The sequence below is a fragment of the Lepidochelys olivacea genome (genome assembly GCF_965140295.1).
Source record: "Lepidochelys olivacea isolate rLepOli2 genome assembly, chromosome: 6".
Taxonomy (NCBI): Eukaryota; Metazoa; Chordata; order Testudines; family Cheloniidae; genus Lepidochelys; species Lepidochelys olivacea.
In genome coordinates, this window is record NC_140416.1 from 1664502 (window position 1) to 1684645 (window position 20144).

The window sequence follows — 20144 nt, forward strand, 5'->3', positions numbered from 1 at the left end:
TGAATTCCAATTCAGCAGTTTCTCGCTGGAGTCTGGATTTGAAGTTTTTTTGTTTTAAGATAGCGACCTTCATGTCTGTGATCGCGTGACCAGAGAGATTGAAGTGTTCTCCGACTGGTTTATGAATGTTACAATTCTTGACATCTGATTTGTGTCCATTTATTCTTTTACGTAGAGACTGTCCAGTTTGACCAATGTACATGGCAGAGGGGCATTGCTGGCACATGATGGCATATATCACATTGGTGGATGTGCAGGTGAACGAGCCTCTGATAGTGTGGCTGATGTTATTAGGCCCTGTGATGGTGTCCCCTGAATAGATATGTGGGCACAGTTGGCAACGGGCTTTGTTGCAAGGATAAATCTTGGGAGACAGGCCAGTCCTTGCCTACAGACAGCCCCGCAACCTGAAGCAAATACTCACCAACAACCACATACCACACAACAGAACCACTAACCCAGGAACTTATCCTTGCAACAAAGCCCGTTGCCAACTGTGCCCACATATCTATTCAGGGGACACCATCACAGGGCCTAATAACATCAGCCACACTATCAGAGGCTCGTTCACCTGCACATCCACCAATGTGATATATGCCATCATGTGCCAGCAATGCCCCTCTGCCATGTACATTGGTCAAACTGGACAGTCTCTACGTAAAAGAATAAATGGACACAAATCAGATGTCAAGAATTGTAACATTCATAAACCAGTCGGAGAACACTTCAATCTCTCTGGTCACGCGATCACAGACATGAAGGTCGCTATCTTAAAACAAAAAAACTTCAAATCCAGACTCCAGCGAGAAACTGCTGAATTGGAATTCATTTGCAAATTGGATACTATTAATTTAGGCTTAAATAGAGACTTGGAGTGGCTAAGTCATTATGCAAGGTAGCCTGTTTCCTCTTGTTTTTTCCTACCCCCCCCCCCAGATGTTCTGGTTTAACTTGGATTTTAACTTGAAGAGTGGTCAGTTTGGATGAGCTATTACCAGCAGGAGAGTGAGTTTGTGTGTGTATGGGGGTGGGGGGGATGTGAGAACCTGGATTTATGCAGGAAATAGCCCAGCTTGATTGTCATGCACATTGTGTAAAGAGTTGTCACTTTGGATGGGCTATCACCAGCAGGAGAGTGAATTTGTGTGGGGGGGTGGAGGGTGAGAAAACCTGGATTTGTGCTGGAAATCACTTTAGATAAGCTATTACCAGCAGGACAGTGGGGTGGGAATAGGTATTGTTTCATATTCTCTGTGTATATATAAAGCCTGCTGCAGTTTCCACGATATGCATCTGAGGAAGTGAGCTGTAGCTCACGAAAGCTTATGCTCTAATAAATTGGTTAGTCTCTAAGGTGCCACAAGTCCTCCTTTTCTTTTTTCTCAGACAAACATTTGGAGAAACCTTCCCCAGCAAATCACTGCCCATAATAGACACAGATTTAAGATCATTCCTTTCCTGTGACTGGTTACCTGGACTGAACAAAGCTTTAATATCTTCCCCAATCAAAAAATCCTTAGGCAATAACTTCCTTACACTAGCTATAACTTCATGCTTAGTACCATTCCATTCAAGGTGGATTCTGGCTAAAGGCACACTTACAGTAAACTCACAGAGGACTACAACATTCAATCTCTGATTTGGTAAGTAATCTTCCTTTTTGACAAGATCTGCTTTAACAAGAGTGATGTTAGAAGCTGGACAGATTCTGTGCCCATCTTTGCTGTTGAGAGAAACTGGCTTTCCAGGATGATATAGTTCCTGTTGTTCCTTTATTTTCTTGAGTTGGAGCTTAAGTCTTTCCACTTTTGCCTTAGCTTCTAGTTTCTGCAATCGAATTTCTGCCAGTCTTTGTTCATGTTCAAACTGCAGCTTGATTTCTTCTGCTGATGCTTTCTGGCTCATGATCACTGATCTTTACCCAGCAAAACTCTCAATACAAAAATTCCAATTTGGATAGCGTGGGGTTCTGATCCAAAGCTTAATTGACCTGGTTCTGTGGATCCTGCCGACTACGCCACTGTAATGATGCTGCCCTTGGTGGGACACTTGGTGCTCTGGGAGGGCAGTGGGGGCTAGTGGGTCAGAGCAGGGGGGTCTGGGAGCCAGGACTCCTGGGTTCTACCCCAAGCACTTTATTTTAATTCTTAACCTCAAAGCTGCAATGTAGAGTGACATTTCCAAGTTGCATTAGTGACTGAACGAAACATGGCCCTCCCGTTGAGACGTCACCCTGCACCTGTTCCCCAGCTGTCCCTCCCCAGAGATGGCTTCATCTCAGTGCTGGGTGAGGACTTTGGGGTCGTGGGTCACTGAACTAACCTGAATGTGTCTCCTGTTAGGCCTGTTGAATTACAGTATCCACCGGTAGGGGGCAGTGCTTCTCCATGCATCTCCAGTCCCCATGAGTGGCTCATTTCCTTTTGTATGTGTAGTGCTCTGACTCAGGGTAGGAGTCTAGGGAGGCTTTATGATTATCTCCTCCCAGAGCTGGGGATAGAACCCAGGAGTCCTGGCTCCCAGCCCCACCAGTCTGACCCACCAGACCCACCCCTCTGACCAACCAAACCCCCTTCTCCACCCTGAGCCAGGATAGAACCCAGGAGGGGGCCAAAACTAGAACTGGGCTACAACTGGGCAAAAATTTTCATAAAAAAATACAGATTCAAGTTGATAGAAGAAATTTAACAAATTTGCGTCAACTTCAGAAATTTTTTCTCTCTCCCCCAAAATGGTGAAAAAAATTGAGACATTTTGATATTTCAATTCCAATCAAAATCTCCCATTTGATTTTAAAAACCCTCAAAGCATTTTATTTGACCGAACATGATATTTTTTATGTGCTTTCACTTTGCCAAAAAATTGAATTTTTTTTCGGGTTAAGCCAAAATGAAATCCCCCCCCCCCCCAACCCCGAGTTTTTGGCATCACTCCAAGTCATTCAGTTTGAGGAGGATTTGGTGTAGGGAAGGACCGAGGGGCTACAGTGGATCATAAATTGAATGAGTCAAGACCGTGATGCAGTTGCAAAAAAGGCTTTAGGAAAGATGTGGACACACTAATGAGAGTGCAGAGGAGAGCAACAAAAATGAGAAAAGATTCAGAAAACCTGACCTGTGAGAAAAGGCTAAAAAACTGGACATATTTAGTCTTGAGAAACCAAGGGGGACTCGAGAACAGTCTTTAAATATGTTCAGGGCTGGTATAAAGAGGCCAGCAATCAGGTAGGACAAGAAGTAATGGGGTTAATTGGCAGGAAGGGAGATTTAGGTTAGAAAAAACTTTGATCAGTACAGAAAACGCCCCTTCCCTACATTTCTACTGATCTGTCGCCTTGTAGGGCCTTGTCTTCTCCCCATATGCCCAGCAAGCTCCGATTAGGATTTATGAACCCGCCCCTTGCACAGCTCTGCCCTGATCTCTCTTACAGAGACAGAATCCCAGGCTAATGTAAGGAGCTCAGAGCTCGCTTCAGTGGTTCTGTTGCCCTTAGGTTGACCAGCGCTCCCAAGAGCCACCTGTGGGGCTCAAACGCTATCTTGCTGGTGGGTGTCCCTAGCAGATAATGCTGGAAACATAGGCGCCGACTTCTCCTCTTTCCCATGGGTGCTCGATCCCCCGGTCTTCCCCTGGCCCCACTTGCACTCCACCCCTTCCATGAGGCCCTGCCCCCTGCCCCACCTTTTCTCACCCCTTCCCCAAATTCCAACCCTTCCCCAAATCCCCACCCCAGCCCCGCCTCTTCCCTGCCTCCTCCCCTGAGCACATCACATTCCCTCTCCTCCCCCGCTCCCAGAGTGTGCTAATGCATTGAAACAGCTGTTTGGTGGTGGCCTGTCGGGAAATGCTGGGAGGGAGGCATAAGAGCGGGGACACGGCACACCCGGGGGGGGCAGGGCGGGAGGAGGAGGTGGGGGGGAGGGAAGCTTGGCTGATGGTAGGTCCACTAATTTTTCGCCGTGGGTGCTCCAGCCCCAGAGCACCCATACAGTCGGCGCCTATGGCTGGAATAGAATTTAGCTGGATCCAAAGTGGTCAAGGCACTGGGACCAGCTGCCCCCCAGCAGACACCCCCATTGGTCCTCCATCAGCTGCAGCCGCGGTAGGGTTTAGCCGTAAATCGCGAGGGTAGATAGCAAGCTTTTCACCCCTGGAACCTCGGCACGCGTCCTGATCCCCTGCTTTTTGCCTAGCTTCCGTAAGGGCAGCCGCGGCTGAGCGAGCCCTGCCTCGTCTCCTTCCGATGGTCCTGGCGGCACCTTCTGGCTCGGATATGTGTGATTCAGAAGGAGAATGGAACGGATCAAATCTGGGGGGCTGGAAATGAGGCTGGCTTGGTGGACAAACTCAGGAGCGGGGTTATTTTGGCAACTGCCCCCTTTTGGAGAGAACTTTGGGGTGGCGATGAAGAGGCCGGGTGGACAGATGGGAGAAAGTTTCACCCTCAGGGCAGCCACACTGGGTCAGCTCCCTTCTCTACCCTCTAAGCCCAACTAAATCGCCAAATGAAACCATGTCATTTCACCCAACATGATTTCTTCCCTGTGCTCTCACTTTGCCAAACAAACATCTGATTTTTCTTTCTTTTCAGGTTCACGCCCCCCTCCAAATTCCCTCCCCTGGTTTTTGGCACAGCCAGCCAACCGTGTGAAAAGCAGGTTTTCACATCACTTCAATCATTCAGTTTGAGGAGGACGCAGTGTCGGGAAGGACCTGGAGGCTACAGAGAATCGCAAATTGAATATGAGTCAAGAGCGTGATGCAGGTGAGAAAAAAGTGAATTTTCTGGTGTGCACAAACAGGAGTGTCGTACGTAAGATGTGGGAGGTAATTGTCCTGCTCTACTCGGAACTGGCGAAGCCTTTGCTGGAGAACTGTGCCCAGCTCTGGGAGCCGCACTTTAGGAAAGATGTGGATACCCTGCAGAGAGTCCAGAGGAGAGCCACCAAATGAGAAAGGTTTAGAAAACCTGACCTGTGAGGAAAGGTTAAAAATCTGGCCCTCTTTAGTCTTGAGAAAAGAAAGGGGGACTTGGGAACAGTCTTTAAATATGTTTACGGCTGGTATAAAGAGGCTGGGGATCAATTGTTGTCATTGGCCACAGAAAGCAGGGCAAGAAGCAAGAGTTTAAATTTGTAGCCAGAGAGATTTAGGTTAGATAGCGTGAAAAACTGGGCTCAGCACAGAAAATGCCCCTTCCCTGCATTTCTACCTGGCTGTCGCCCAGTAAGGCCCTGTCTTCTCCCCATATGCCCAGCGGGGTCCGATAAGGATTGACAAACCTGTCCCTTGCGGAGCGCTGCCCTGATCTCTCTCTCACGGAGACAGAAACCCCAGTGAGCTCAGAGCTCGTTCCACCGGCTCCGTCGTGTCTAGGGTGACAAGCGCCCCCCTCTCAACTCCTGCTGTCTGGCCGCAGAGCACCCTGCAGGGATCAAACATGATCTAACTGGGGAGCATCCTTAGGAGATAACTCTGGTATAGCATTTAGCTGGGCCAGACTCTGGGAGCAGCCCCCCAGCAGACACCCCCATTGCTTATCCATCAGCTGCAGCCGTGGCGGGGTGAAGCTGTAAATTGCTATGGCAGATCTTACGCTTTTCACCCACCGAACCTCAACATATGTCCTGATCCCTTGTTTTTTGCCTTGTTCCCGTAAGGGCGACTGCGCATGAGCGAGCAGTGCCTAGTCTCCTTCTGATGGTCCTGGCGGTGCCGCCTGGCTCGGAGATCCACCATTAAAGAGAATGGGAACGAATGGACCCAAATCGGCGGGTCGGAAATGAGGCCTGATTGGTGGACAAAAGCAAGAGAGGAGGGGCTATTGGGGCCAGCGCCCCTTTTCCAGGATGGAGAGAGAGCCAGGTAGGGTGACCAGATGTCCTGATTTTATAGGGACAGTCCCGATATTTGGGGCTTTTTTTTATATGGGATCCTATTACACTCCACACTCTGTCCTAATTTTTCTGGTCACCGTAGAGCCAGATGGACAGATGGGAGCCACCGGCACCATCTCCTGGGCTCCACCATGATGTCGTTGGTCCTTCAGTGTCCTGGGTCTAGGAGCTGAGCTGGGGTCAGGTGAGACAGAGGGACCCAAGGTGATGTTGCCACCTCCACTGTCTCCGGCTGAATCCCAAACACGGCCCGGGTGGTAAGACATGGACTTCCTGCTCCCACCCTCTCCCCCATGCTCTTCTTTTCCTTCCCCCCTTCTTTTTTCCACCTTTCCCTGAGAAGAGTCAGACTTAGCTGGTCAAGGCAGCATCTTTGGTTGCCAACCCTTCAGGACTGGCCTGACATTTCCAGGAACCGAAGGTTAAACTTCAATGAAAGATTATTTTGTGACGAAACCTCCAGGAATACGTCCGACCAAAACTGCCGACCCGTCGCTGGGACCAGTTTGCCACTTTTCGGCATGGCCCATGGGAGCCAGGCCTGGGCTTGTGTTTCTCCAGCCGGGAGGCTATGAGGGAGAGTCAGTGGTTGCTGCGTTTTTCTCTCTTTTCTGTGCTTTTCTTGCCCCTGTCGTGCATGTTCGTCTTGTTGGGTCTTCTGGGAGACAGGGTATGTAGGAACCCCAGAAGCTCTGGCCTATCTCGACCCACTTGCACTGGAGGGTTCCTTATGAAAACACAAGGTCAAGTCCTCCCCACCTGGGGCTGGATCAGAAGCACCCCCTCCACGGGAAAGGCCCCAAATCCCATCACCCATCTGCCCAAGCCAGCCAGAAGAGGTGACTGTGTTGGGGAGGCCTGTGTAGTTGGTAGCTGTGGTGGGGAAGGATGTCTGGTGCCCCCTAGAGAGGAAAGGCCCTGTGTCCCGTTCCCAGCGAGCCCCCCTGCTCTGGGGCCAGCTGGGAAAGGGGTATGGGCTACTGGTACAGTAAAGGTCTCCATGGACTATTTTCCATTGCAAAGACTCCCAGTGTTCTTCCTTCTTCTGTGTCTCCTGTACGAGGCCCCAGAGATTTAACCCACTAGAGTTCCCTCCTCGGCTCTGGGAGGGGAGTGGGGTCTAGTGGGTTAGAGGAGGGTGGGGCTGGGTGTCAGGACTCCTGGGTTCTATTCCTGGTTCTGGGAGGGAAGTGGGGGCTAGTGAATTAGAGCAGAGGGCGATGGGGCTGGAACCCAGGACTTCCCAGCTCCCTGTCCTTGAGCAACCCCCACCCTCTCCCTGCCTCAATTTCTCCACCTGTAAAACAATCCAGCTGATGATTGTTTCTCTTTGCACAGGGCTCAGCAGGCCCTGCTCTGATGTGCCTCTGCCCCAAAGCTCTGTTGACCTCTGTGGTCTCAATTCTCCTACCCTTCCACTGTGGGGGAGGGACGGGAGCTGTGGAGGGCTGTGGAGGGTCTCCTGTGGGGGCTTCTGGCCACATCCTGGTGCTGCATCTGCTCATGCACTTACTGGCAGCCCGTGACTCATGTGGCCACAAAGAATCGATCCCCAGGAGCCCACAGCATCCTGCCTGCGTCTGCAGCCCAGCCCCAGCCCCACCTGCGGCTGGGGCTTTGATGTGGACTGCGAGGTCCCCTTTGAAATGGGAAGGAAATGGCCACGCCCTGACAGGTCCCCACCGCTCCACCCCAGAGATAGCTGCATCTCACACACCCCTCGGGTGGGCAATGGTGTGTGGTTGTTGGGTTGATAGGAACCGATGCCCCCTAGAGGGGAAAGACCCCATTCCCCACCCCCATGAGTCAGCCAGTGCCCCGCCTTGGGGCTGGGTTGGAGCCAGCACCCCCGAGAGGGGAAAGGCCCCATGTCCCATTCTCCACAGCCCCCGAAGCCAGCCAGGCCCCTGCCCTGGGGCCAGATTTATCCCTTCCAGCATCTCAGAAGGGCCCAGTCATCTCTGCCCAGTGTGCATATGGCATTTAAAGTGTCAACACCGTGAACCCTCAATGTCAACTCTTTGCCAGGGGATGTTGTGAAGGCCAAGACTATAACAGTGTTCAAAAGAGAGCTAGATAAGTTCATGGAGGATAGGTCCATCAATGGCTATTAGCGAGGATGGGCAGGGATGGTGTCCCTAGCCTCTGTTTGCCAGCAGCTGGGAATGGGCGACAGGGGATGGATCACTTGATGATTCCCTGTTCTGTTCATTCCCTCTGGGGCACCTGGCACTGGCCACTGTCAGATGACAGGAGACTGGGCTAGATGGAGCTTTGGTCTGACCCAGTCTGGCCTCTGTCATGTTCTTAACCCTGAGGTCTGTGATAGGCCAAAAAGACATGAGAAGAGGGGGCATGGGAGGGATTGTGGGGCAGAGAGCTCCTGGCATGTAGGAAGGGAGTGAATGGGAGGGGACAAACAGGGCCTCTAATATGCATGATAAACAGAGCCCCTGGAATGGGGGGAGAGGGAATGGGGGCCCTGAGAGCAGGGGAGGGTGTTCCCGAGAGGAGGCACCGGGGAGGGGGCGGAGGCAGGTTGTACCCGGCAGAACTGGGCTTGCTTTTTTCAAAAGTTGCTTTAATTCTTTCAGAGTCAGGGGCTGAGGGGGAGGCTGTTGTTTTGGGGGGAGGGGCTTGTTTTAGGGCATCTTTATACTAGGGGATTCAACACACTGTTCCAGTTGAAAAAGGGGTGGCAGAGCGGATTCGGTGATCGACTGGTGCCAATGTCGACGCCCATCAGAATTTGAGACGCCCCCAGGCCCGTTCAAGGGACAAAACAGCCCCAAATTTGGGAACTTTCTGACCTGCCCGTTCAATACATACTATGTGCCAATTTCTTGTCCTTCTCCTGGATATACTTCAACACAGGCATGTGCCATAGGGAGGCAACAGAGCCCATGGGTGTCTGGCGAGCGCGAGGAGAACCTTTATTAATAAAAACAAAATAATGCAAGGATACACACACATTTATTAGTTTCATGGTTTCAATGTGCAACTTCCGGTTGGAAGCATCAACACTAGAACTACGAAAAATAACAAAGGGATTTGTCAAAAGACACCCCTGAGCTCTCTCCGAGATGGGCTGGGTGAGCTTGGAAAGGTGTAACCACTTTGTTTTCTTGTGAGACTTGGTAACGCTTGGGAAAGGGAGTGGGGTTTAGTGGGTTAGAGCAGGGGGGGCTGGGAGCCAGGACTCCTGGGTTCTCTCCCTTCAGCCTCTCACAGGCACGTACTCATGGCAGTTGTTGCCCCCCAGGTTGGGCCCACACTCCAGCGTGTAGGAAAACTCCAAGTGGCCGTATACAAGGCTGCAGGTGAGCGTCTCGCTCTTGCCGACCTCAAGGTAAGTGTTGCAGTCACCCAGGTATTCGTCCCTCCATAGGTCCTTGTCCCACACCTCGATTTTCAATTCGGGCTTCACTGGCAGCATCACTGGCCCAAAGTCCAGGTCTTTTGACCATATGGGGTTGTTATTGTTACGAATGTGGCCCGTCTCCATGATCTGTCCTTGGAAGAGGACCCTGACATAGGCATCGGTGGCGGACGTGGTGTCTCCCCACAGGTCTGTGCCCTGCAGCACATGGACCTTCAGCCGGGCCGTGCCCCGCTTAAGTGAACAGCACATGGAGTTGGTGAGGGGGTTGCCAGAGCAGTAGCATTTGCAGGGGTCCGAGATGTCGGCCTCGCCCCCTTGTGGGCAGCTACGAGGGCAACTCTTCTTGTGCCCCCGCTCAGCCACGTACTCCTTTATTGCCTGCCTCAGCACCTCCCGTCGGCGGTCGCCCGGTCTCACCAGGGTGTGGATGGGCATCAGAGAGTAGGAGACCAGGTCGGGGCTGGCTTTGAGGCTCTCCATCCAGGTGGAGAAGGAGTTGGCGTCTTGCTTGGTGGAGAGGAGCTGCTTGGAGTAGCTGTGGCCACCCTTCACCTGGATGCGCTTCTCCATGTAGGGCACCTGGGAGCTCCCCTCGCCCGGGCTGCTCTGCTTGCTGGTCTGACTCAGGCCCAGGTCTTGCAAGAACTGTGAATCGAGGCGCGCCTTGATGTCAGCAGCTGTCAGCCCATCCAGCACTGCCTGGCAGGTCTGGATGGCTACCAGGCGCCGCATGTACCCCCCGAGGTCCGCCTGCCTCACGTAGTGGGTGCCGTACGTGGCCAGGAAGCGTCGGTATATCGCTGAGTCGTAGCTAGATGGGAGGCTGCTCAGGGCCTGGGAGAACTGGGGTGCCAATGGGGGGTGTTGAGTGAGCCTCAACCTGTCCAGAGGGGAAAGAGAGACGAGTTAGGAACCAATCAGAGACCCCCTGCATCTTCCCCCTGAACAAACTGGCCCCACTTCCCCAGTGCTCACTCCGTGGCTTCCCTGGCAGCTGGGGGGCAGTGGGAGACGCTCTCCTCTTGCAGTCAGTGCTACCCCATTGCAGCAGTAGGGGGCGCTGGGCTGCAGGGAGCAGGGCGGGGTGGGGGATTCTCACCTGTAATACACGCAGGGTATCTCTTGGCGCACGAACATGTACTTGTCCTGCAGCTCCTTCTGGTAAGCGTAGCTGGTGAGCTGGGATTTGGACCCCCCCAAGGCCAGGCCATGGGACTCGTCTAGCAGCTCCAGCTCTGACATCCAGTCATTGTTCACATCCAACGCCAGTACCCGGCCCACTGCTGCGGCTGACTCTTCCACTGCGCTGCTGAGCTCCCGGTTGCACAAGATTTGGACCCTCCAGTCCACCACGGCCAGCGGCAGCCTCTGGTGCTGTCTCCCCTGCAGCCGGTTCTCGCACAGGGTGCAGGTGCCATTTGGGCGACGCCACAGGCTGGTGTCCACCAGATTGGCCCCCGTCCACTCCAGCGTGGTCACATCGATGCCCTCCCCCACCAAGCTGTGCGCGGGCACGAAGTCCATGGGCTCATCGCACTCCTCAGCTGTGCCTGTGTAGCAGTCGGGGGAGACTCCAGGGAGAAGGAAGAGCAGCAGCAGAGGGATGAAGGTACCAGATCTTGCCATGGCTGGTGCAATGGTGCCCCACACCTGGGAGCGGCTTTCGGACTCTGAGCCTCCCTGGAGGGAGAAAAACAGAGAGAGGATTCATTAACGACAATCTAGTGGCAGGCAGTTCCACAGGCACAACACATCCTAGCAGCATCCCAGAAGCCTGCAAGCTGCTACAACCCTCTCTGAATCTGAGAGAAGAGCTCTCCAACAACCTATGCTATAGCCTGCCTACCCCATTGCCTGCTGATTCTGAAGGAGAGTTGCTGCTGGATGTGAGCAGTACAGGGACTAGGACACATACAACCTGGCAGTTCTGAGTCTGACCAGTAGGGGGCAGTTGGTTTAGTTGTCTGTAGTAGGGGACCTGAGACACATGGGTGAATAGTTCTCATTCCATGTAATAGACAGCTGCGCAGATATGCACCTGTGCCCACCCCACCCCCAAGATGAATCTCCCCTCATTGTGCCGGGAACTGAATCCCCCACGTGAGCTACAGGAAGTAGGGTGACCTTGCTGAAATATGCACAGCCCCATTCCCTCCTGCAGGAAGAGCGAGAGAGAAGAGAGAGAGAGAGAGAGAAGATCGCAACCCACATGCCCCATGGGTACCTGTCTGCAGCAAAGCACAGGGCTTCCGTGTGGGGATCACGGCAGCTGGGCTGGAACGGCATCATTTCTAGGGGCCGCCCTGATGCAGATGTCAGCTGGATCAGAGTGCAGGGAGCTGAGCTCTCCTGAGCTCTCTGGGTTCATCAATTGGGAGGCGGGGCAGGAAGAAAGAGGGACCCCCACCTACAGCAAAATCCCCCCCCAACGAATCCAGGAGGATCAGGGGGAGAAGGGAGAGTGAGGGGGAACTGGCTGGGGGGAAGGGCCAGATCCTGACATCAGTGATCCAATTGTAAATCTGGAGTGGGGTCAGGCAGGCTCGAGAGGGGATATAGAGATCCAGGGTGGCCCCCCCTGAGACCCCAGTCACAGGGAATGGGAGCCAGGACTCTTGGGTTCTACTGAAAGCTGAGAACTTGCTGGGGAGCCAGCGTTTGTGGGTGCTGGAAGAAAAGGAGGACTTGTGGCACCTTAGACACTAACCAATTTATTTGAGCATGAGCTTTCGTGAGCTACAGCTCACTTCATCGGATGTAGCTCACGAAAGCTTATGCTCAAAAAATTGGTTAGTCTCTAAGGTGCCACAAGTCCTCCTTTTCTTTTTGCGAATACAGACTAACACGGCTGCTACTCTGAAACCTGTGGGTGCTGGGTCGTCTCCGGGGATGTGTGTTGCCTCCTGCCCCTCTCTGCTCTCAGGACAGGGTGTGGGGAGGGGCGGGACATCGGGAAGGGAGACAAGGGGGCAGGGTGAGTGGCAGGGTTTAGGCACGGAGGGCGTCTGAGCCCCTCCCTCCCCTGCTCTGGCCATGCCAAAATCTGTGGACGACCTGAGCCCCCTACCTATGTTTGTTCCAGGATCTGGGGGTGCCCTGAGTCCCCATCTCTGCCCCCCTATTTGTGAGCCAGGATTCTGGAGCAGGAAACAAGGCCCTCTCACCCCCTACACTGTGTGTCCATAAGAACGGCCATACTGTGTCAGACCAAAGGTCCATCTAGCCCAGTGTCCTGTCTGCCGATCGTGGCCAATGCCAGGTGCCTCAGAGGGAATGAACAGAACAGGGAATCATCAGGTGATCCATCCCCTTTTGGTTATTCCCAGCTTTTGGCAAAGACAGCCTAGGGACACCATCCCTGCCGATTCTGGCTAATAACCATTGATGGATCTATCCTCCATGAATTTATCTAGTTCTTTTTTGAACCCTGTTATAGTCTTGGCCTTCACAATATCCTCTGGCAAGGAATTCCACAGATTGACTGTGTGTTGTGTGAAGAAATACTTCCTTTTGTTTCTTTTAAACCTGCTGCCTGTTAATTTCATTTGGTGACCCCTAGTTCTTGTGTTATGAGAAGTAGTAAACAACACTTCCTTGTCTACTTTCTCTACACCAGTCATGATTTTATCGACCTGAATCATATCTCCCCTTAGACGTCTCTTTTCCAAGCTCAAACGTCCCAGTCTTATTAATCTCTGCTCATATGGAAGCCGTTCCATACCTCTAATAGTTTTTGTTACCCTTTTCTGAAGCTTTTCCAATCTTTTTTGAGATGGGATGACCATATCTGAAAGCAATATTCAAGATGTGGGCGTACCATGGATTTATATAGAGACAATACTGCATTTTCTGTCCTATTATCTGTCCCTTTCTTAATTATTCCTGGCATTCTGTTCACCTTTTTGACGGCCACTCTTTTTTCAGAGAACTATCCAAAATAACTCGAAGATCTCTTTCGTGAGTGGTAACAGTGTCCATACCTTTTCCCTGCCCCCAGGCATTGTGCTTGGATCTGGGGGTCAGGAAGGAATTATTCATTGGGCAGAGTGAGGGGAGCTGGGGGGCAAGAAGGAGTGGGGGAAGAAATGGGGGAGGGACACTTGGGGTAGAATGGGGGTCAAGGAGGGTATCAGGGGGTTAGTGGAGGGCTGAGGGGCTTCCACACAGAGAGACACCCCAGGGCAGCTGAGTGAGTGCTGCAGTTCCTTTACCCTACCTGGGCACCAGCTGGAGAAGTGGGGTCAGATCCTGGAGGGGGATCCCCCCCCCTTCCCCTGAAGAAATTAGGATTTTGCCCCGGGATTCCTCTTCTACATTTTCAAAAGTTTTGCAATAACTAAATGGCACTTACCTTGTCTGTGCCAGAAGCTAGTGTGAGTCCCAGCTTCTAAAGAGGTCTCTGGTCACCTGGCTTTGCTTTGTGCCATATAAATACAGTGACAGGCGCTGACTTCTAGTTTTCTTTGGGGGTGCTCCGCCCCCTTCCCTGAGGCCCCGCCCCCACCGCCCCCCCTCTTCTGAGGCCCCTCTCTCCTCCCTCTTCCACTCTGGAAAAAGGCATATCCTGACCTCACACCTCTCCCACCTGAGCCCCCTGCCCGCCCAGTGGCTGTGCAGACCACCGATCCGCACCCTTCCTGGAGATGGAGAGTCTCCCCCCTTCCCCTATCTCCCAGGAGAAGGAGGAGAGGGATGAAGCAGCAGATCTGGGCATGGCCGGTGCGACGGGGTCCCTCACCAGAGAGGGGCTGTTTGGTCTCTGATCCTCCCTAAAAGAAGAGAAACAGAGAGAAACTTAATTAAGGAGAATCCAGTTGCAGGCAGCCCGATTCCTGCTGTGACAAAGTGGGGGATTTTCTGGGTTTTTCAAAGGTGTGCATGCAGAAGTGGTGGGACTCAGTTTCCCTGTGTTTTACTGGTTTAATGAGATAATGGGGAGAGGGAAGTTGTTGTTACAGGGACCAGTGACGGAACTTGGGACCCCAGTCAATGGCCTGGAGAATGGATACCCCAGCGACTGGTGACATGGTGACCTGGAGGCTCAGCTCGGACGCCATAGCCACCCCCTCCTGTGCCTCCCTCCCCCAAACCTTTGAGGGGGACCTCTGCATCACAACCTTTAGAATTGGTGTCCCATCTCACTGCTCAGCATAGCCTACACGGTCATAGTGAAAGCCATTTGGCTGTTATTATTGGCAACCGCCCCGGTCCCCACACTTTGGGGGCCCCGCACTTTAGGGGATGTGTTATGCTTATAAGAAGCACACAGGATCTTTTTGAGGGGATAAGGCAGTACGCCGTGTTTATGGAGAATAGAATAGTAAATTTTTGGGGGGAGGGATAGCTCAATGGTTTGAGCATTGGCCTGCTAAACCCAGGGTTGTGAGTTCAACCCTTGAGGGGGCCATTTAGGGATCTGGGGCAAAAATTGGGGATTGATCCTGCTTTGAGGAGGGGGTTGGATTTTGACGACCTCCTGAGGTCCCTTCCAACCCTGATATTCTGTGATTCTATGAAATCAGCTAGCGTATGCTCACAGAAACACACACGCACACTCAGATACACACGCACTGTCCCACCAGTCAATGTTATAGTTACCAGTCTGTAGCTCAGACCAATCTAATGGCCTGTTAGATTGGTCACGAGTGGGGAAGCTGGGTTCTGTCGGTCGCGATCCAATGCGCCGAAGTTGTGGTAAGGCGAACCCAAAGTCCCATGGCAAAGCACCCTGCTTCATAGTAATTTTCCTTCATTGGGGGTCAGTGAGTTTCGCACCGTCATGCTGTAATCAATCGCCGTTTGATGAGTGCTTGTTCAGTGCTTGTTTTCTTAAGTTGTTCTTCTCATCATTCCCCCCATTACTCAGGGAGTTACCCCAGACTGGTTTTGGTTACAGCTCTCTTCTCTTCCACACTGGTTGGCTTGGGGACCTCCTGTTGCGGTTCAGTGATGAGACAGAACACAGCTTTATGCAAGCAAACAGGCTGGTCAGCGGAGATGGGCTGTTTTGCCCCCCCGCCTTTTACCTTCTCCTTTTATTATATATATTTTTTTAAGCATTACACACTGCTACACAAAGGAATGTATGACGTTGATTTATATGCTTAGTTACCATTCTTTATTTACTACAATTCTGGTTTTTAGGCCTTGAGCCCAGGCTAAAAAAACCTCCCACAGTTGCTGTCCAAACAATCAAGTTCTCAGGGTTCATATCTAGCCCTTGTCCTTGGACAGAGCAATGTGTGCATTGCTCCTAGGAAACAGTCAGGGTGTGCCCCGCCTGCTTCCAGGTGGAATAGCTAGACATTAACCCTTCAACCTCCTTGAACTCTTGTGTAGGGACGGTCTGTCATTTGCCCTCCTCTCCCTGAGCACTAGAAGGCGTTCGACAGGGTGGACTATGGGTATCTCCTGGGCACTCTGCGGGCGTTTGCATTTGAGCCACTGTTTGTGGGTTTCCTGCAGGTGCTGTGCGCCTCTGTGGAGTGTTTGTTGAGGCTCAACTTGACCCTGACTGAACTGATCAGCTGTCAGGCCAGCTGCACACTCTAGCCATTGAGCCCTTCCTCCTTCTCCTCTGGTGGAGGTTGATAGGGTTGGTGCTCCGGGAGCTGGAGTTTTGGGTGGTCCTGTCAGCATATGCCACCAAAGTGCTTCTCGTGGTTCAGGACCAGGCACCCTGGTGCAGGTGGAGGCCTGACTGGCTATGTACTCAGCAGCCTCCTCCTCCTGGGTCAACTGAGTCGAGAGCTCTGACCTGGTGGTCGGGGATGGGGAGCAACGGAGCTCCCTCCCACCCGTGCTTCAGGCCATCCAGTAGAGCATGGGTCTGCTACTCTGTCTGAGCATTCACCTTTCCTCCACCCATCCCCCTCCATCAGAGAACAGGCAGGATTTGGAGGGCAGGGTGGCTGAGTGGCTGTGGACTGGACTGGTCCAGTGCCTCTTCCTGTGGGGTAAGCACTGGTGCTCAACCAGCTAGTCCCGTCCATGCTCTGACACTGGCTATACACCCTGAGCCTGGCCCTGGATTTCCCGGCCCAGCTCCAGAAGGTAGCTCTGGGGTTTTTCTGGCCAGGACTGCACTGGGTCTCTGTGGGGGTTCTCAGTCTCGCCCAGAGGAGGAAGGACAGGGCCTGGTCTGCCTCTGCATGCAAGTCCAAGTCTTCCACCTCCAGGCCCTGCAGAGACTCCTTTAAGGTGCATGAAGTGTGTTGGCACACGCCTTCCTCTGCCTCCTGCAAGGGCTCCGGTATGCCCGGCAGCTCTTTTTTCCTCCATCCGAGGGGTCTGCAACCTGGTGCAGTCGAGGTAAACAAGCACCAGAGTCTCCCTCGTGCCACAAAAGGGCAAGTGCCTGGGATCGGTGTGAAATGTGCAAGTTTCTTCATGGAGCCATCAGCTGATATTCCTGGTGAGCCACAGAACCCAGGTGGAACTAAGGCTGGCTCACTGGGCTTCCTCACCCTCAATAGATGGCACAAGGTGCCACCTCTGGGTATTGGGGTGGGACATGACGGTGAGCAAATGAAACGTGTGGAGCACAGGCGTGTACAGAGGTTTCCTTCACGTGATTCAGAAACGAACCGGCTGCAGATTATGTAGCCTTCTCAAGTTGTCAGAGGGAGTGGGTAGGAGGGGCAGGGGCCCGATAACAAGGTCGAGAGGGCGGGGGTGAGGGGTGGGCTGGGAGCACCCTCTCATGGAACCTACTCAAGAAAAGCCACAGAGGCGGGCGGTAAGCTTGCCCTCACCTCCGGGAGTAGACGCCAGGAGTTATGAGGGCTGGAAAGCACCGTGAAACAACTAAGAGCCTGGGGATCCATCCAGTCCCTCCCGCTCCGCTCGTAGTGCAGGAAGTCTCCGATCCTGGTGCTTCCTGCCAGGACCAGCCTCCGGTGCACTGCGGGGGACCCCGCGGCCCCTACACCTCGTTGGGGATTGTGCAGCACGAGCTCCGCAAAGAGGTCTACCCCCTCAGTGGCTGCCGGAGACCTAGACGTCGGCACCAGTCTGAGCCGTCCTGTCCATAGGATGGTTTGGGGCAACCACCCTGGGCCCCGTGCTTTGGGGGGCCATGTGGGGCCCAGGGTAACGCAGAGGATTAGTGTGTTTGTGTGTGTGTGTGTGGGGGTGGCCTGGCACTGGCAGCAGGGGTCGGGTCTGCCTCCTCATCCGCATCACTCGGAGGAGGGGACTTGCGGGAAGGGGTGGAGTGGGGTAGAGCGGGAAGAGGTGGGGTGGGGGTGGAGCAGGGGTGAAGGTTGAGAGTAAGGGTTGGAGCAGGGAGGGGAAGGGGCAGGGACAGGGCCTGGGTGGAGGGGGCTTGTCCCGGGCCTTGTACCCCCCTAGGGATGGCCCTGTAACCCCCTGTTCCTGTTTGATCCTTTGTTTTTCCTTGACTTTAGTTGAACTTGGGCTTTGTTAGTGGTTTCTCCCCATGAGCTGGTGTCGGAGACTTCAGTTGTGGGTGAGCTAGCACCCTCCCACCTTCCCGGGACTTTGATAGGTGGGTTTGCTTTGTATGATGGAGAAAAAGAGCCAGTAGGAAACTGGAAGTAAAACTCTTTCAGGGTCACTGGCTTCCAGCCTTTACTTTGCATTTACCAGAAATCACACAGAGCACCAAGTCCAGAAAAGGTCAACAGCCTTCCTCTCCTAACCCGGGCCCCCTAGTCACGGCCGGACAGCAGTGGGAAAGCGTGTTTGCTACTAGGGTGGCATCCTAAAGGTGGGCCATTCACAGCTCTGTGTAACAGTCCAGTTTGGTGAGAATTGCTCGGCTGGACATGCTCTGGAAGTGATGGCCATGGGTATGAGAAAGAGAGACCCCTCAGGGGTGGATCAGCACCAGGGAGTATGAGCCCAGTCTGGGGGTGGCTTTGAGGCTCTCCAGCCAGGTCAAAAAGGCTCCAGCCCATACCAGGGGCTCCGTGTGCCCCCGATTCCCCTCTCCCATTCCAGAGGCTCTGTGCAGCCTGCACATCTGGGGTTCAGTGTGCCCCCATTTCCCCTCACCCCATGCCATGGGCTCTGTGTGCCCCATTCCCCCTCTCCCTGTGCCAGTGGCTCTGTTTCCCCCCTTCTCATGTCTTTTGTCCTTGGGTCAGGGCATTGACATTTTAAATGCCAGGGGAACATGGGGGAAGAGATGGCTGGGTCCTTCTGAGATGCTGGCAGGGGTTAATCTGGCCCCAGGGCAGGGCACTGACTGAGTCAGGGGGGTGGAGAATGGGGCCTTTCCTTTCTAGGGGCACCAGCTCCTATCTTAATCCAACAGCCAAACGCCATTCCCCATCCAGGGATGAGTGAGATGCAGCTGCCTCTGGGGCGGAGCGGAGGGGACCTGTCAGGGCGTGGCCATTTCCTTCCCATTTCAAAAGGGGCCTTGCAGTCTACATCAAAGCCCCCAGCCATTCATGGGTCCTGGAATGGGCCGCAGACGCGGGCAAGATGATGTGGGCTCCTGGGGCCCAACTCTTTGTGGCCACATGAGTCACGGGCTGCCGGTAAGCACGTGAGCAGAGGCGGCACCAGGATGTGGCCAGAAGCACCCTCAGCTGACAGCCCTCCGCAGCTCCCACCCCTCCCAGTGGAGGGTATGAGAATCAAGACCACAGATATCAACACAGCTTTCAGGCAGTGTCATGTAAGAGTGGGCCCTGTGCAAAGAGAAACAATCATCAGCTGGATTGTTTTACAGGTGGGTAAATTGAGGCAGAGAGAGGGTGGGCCTACGTTTCAGTCAGGGAGCCCGTGATAGAACCCAGGAGTCCTGGCTCCCCCACAGCTCCTTCCCAACCCACCAGCCCCCACTCTGCTCTTAGAGCTGGGATAGAACCCAAGAGTCCTGACTCCCAGCCCCCTTGCTCTAACCCCCCAGACCCCTGTTGCCTTATTTAGGAGGTTAATAATTTGAATAGTATGGGTTTTAGGCTCGTCAATCTGTCTGATTATAAGATAATAAGGTTGTTGTCCCAAATCAGACTGCACAGAATTTTCAAAGGGCCCTCGGGGGGATGGCAGGGAACTCACACTGAGACAGATATATCCTTGAAGACTTTTTATTAAGATAAATGAAGTAGTGATTATAGGTAAAATAATCCGAGTTACAAAGTTACAACTGTATTTCTGCTATTCAAAAAATACATATGGCATTATGGGCTACAAAGCTTTGATTAATATACTCACACCCTTCCTTGATAACCTGATGATGAGAGACATGGGGCCAGCCTCCCCTCTGGAGGTTCAGGTTCCTCAATGCTTGAGTGAGAGGTGCAAAGCTTCGAAGAAGCTGGAGCTAAGAGCTCTCAAAGCTACCTTAGAGTTTACTTAACTAACTTAAACTTAAAATCAAAACCTAATAAATAAAACTAAGAACAAAAGCTTAGGGAAACCAAGCTTAGCCTAGTCCCCTTGGAAAGAAAGTTCTAAGAAAAACAAGTACAGGCTTTCTCTAGCAAGGTGGGTCACCTCTTTTATAGGGCACAGGTGCCTGAACCCTCCTTCGATGCCCAAACTTCATTTCTCACCCACAAAAATGTTAGGGTACACTTACTCCATAGGCTGGTATGTTTGTACGTACTGATGTCATGTACATACCTATTAATGACATTAGATCATTCACACATATGTTATTTTTGTTTTTCCGGTTATTTTGGTTCTTTCCTTGTGGCGTCCCTGTTAAGTTTGAGGGTACAGACTTGGAACCCCCCTATGCCATTGTACCGTTATCTATATATCTATGTGAAATGTTTCAGATGTGTGTGTGTGTGTTGACTTTGCTCTCTGAGTGAAAGGTCCCAAACATAGTAAGCCAACTTTGCTATCTGGGTGAAAGATCCCAGATATGGATATGCTAACTT

General features: G+C 52.8%; 1 protein-coding gene and 1 long non-coding RNA gene across 7 annotated transcripts; one reads left to right on the forward strand and one right to left on the reverse strand.

Moving 5' to 3' along the window:
• The first annotated feature begins 4599 nt into the window (after positions 1–4599).
• On the forward strand, positions 4600–6090 carry LOC311522757. Its single transcript, XR_014712177.1, has 3 exons — positions 4600–4765; positions 5661–5865; positions 5980–6090. It is a non-coding gene; the product is annotated as an uncharacterized lncRNA (long non-coding RNA).
• A 2779-nt stretch (positions 6091–8869) lies between these two features.
• Positions 8870–15277, reverse strand: LOC311522438 (perforin-1-like). 6 transcript variants are annotated; one of them, XM_084631773.1, is made up of 4 exons: positions 14878–15277; positions 14018–14048; positions 10379–10959; positions 8870–10159 (listed from the first exon to the last, which is right to left on the reverse strand). In XM_084631773.1, the coding sequence occupies exons 3-4, from the start codon at positions 10903–10905 to the stop codon at positions 9115–9117; spliced, it is 1572 nt and encodes a 523-aa protein (XP_084487899.1). In that variant the 5' UTR covers positions 10906–10959; positions 14018–14048; positions 14878–15277; the 3' UTR covers positions 8870–9114. The 6 variants fall into 6 exon arrangements, with proteins under 6 accessions (XP_084487899.1, XP_084487897.1, XP_084487900.1 ...); XM_084631771.1 differs by lacking the exon at positions 14018–14048 and having other exon boundaries at positions 15055–15277; XM_084631774.1 differs by lacking the exon at positions 14878–15277 and having other exon boundaries at positions 13912–14022.
• Between the last annotated feature and the right edge of the window lie 4867 nt (positions 15278–20144).

Bases quoted from the DNA above. Each gene is read 5' to 3' on its own strand.
- LOC311522438 (XM_084631770.1), bottom strand. From the start codon at position 13,993: ATGCCCAGATCTGCTGCTTCATCCCTCTCCTCCTTCTCCTGGGAGATA. The intron at 10,960-13,864 runs GTGGGAGAGGTG...TTCTCCCTCCAG, and splicing joins TGGGCGGGCAGGGGGCTCAG to GGAGGCTCAGAGTCCGAAAG. The intron at 10,160-10,378 runs GTGAGAATCCCC...CCCTCTGGACAG, and splicing joins ATACCCTGCGTGTATTACAG to GTTGAGGCTCACTCAACACC.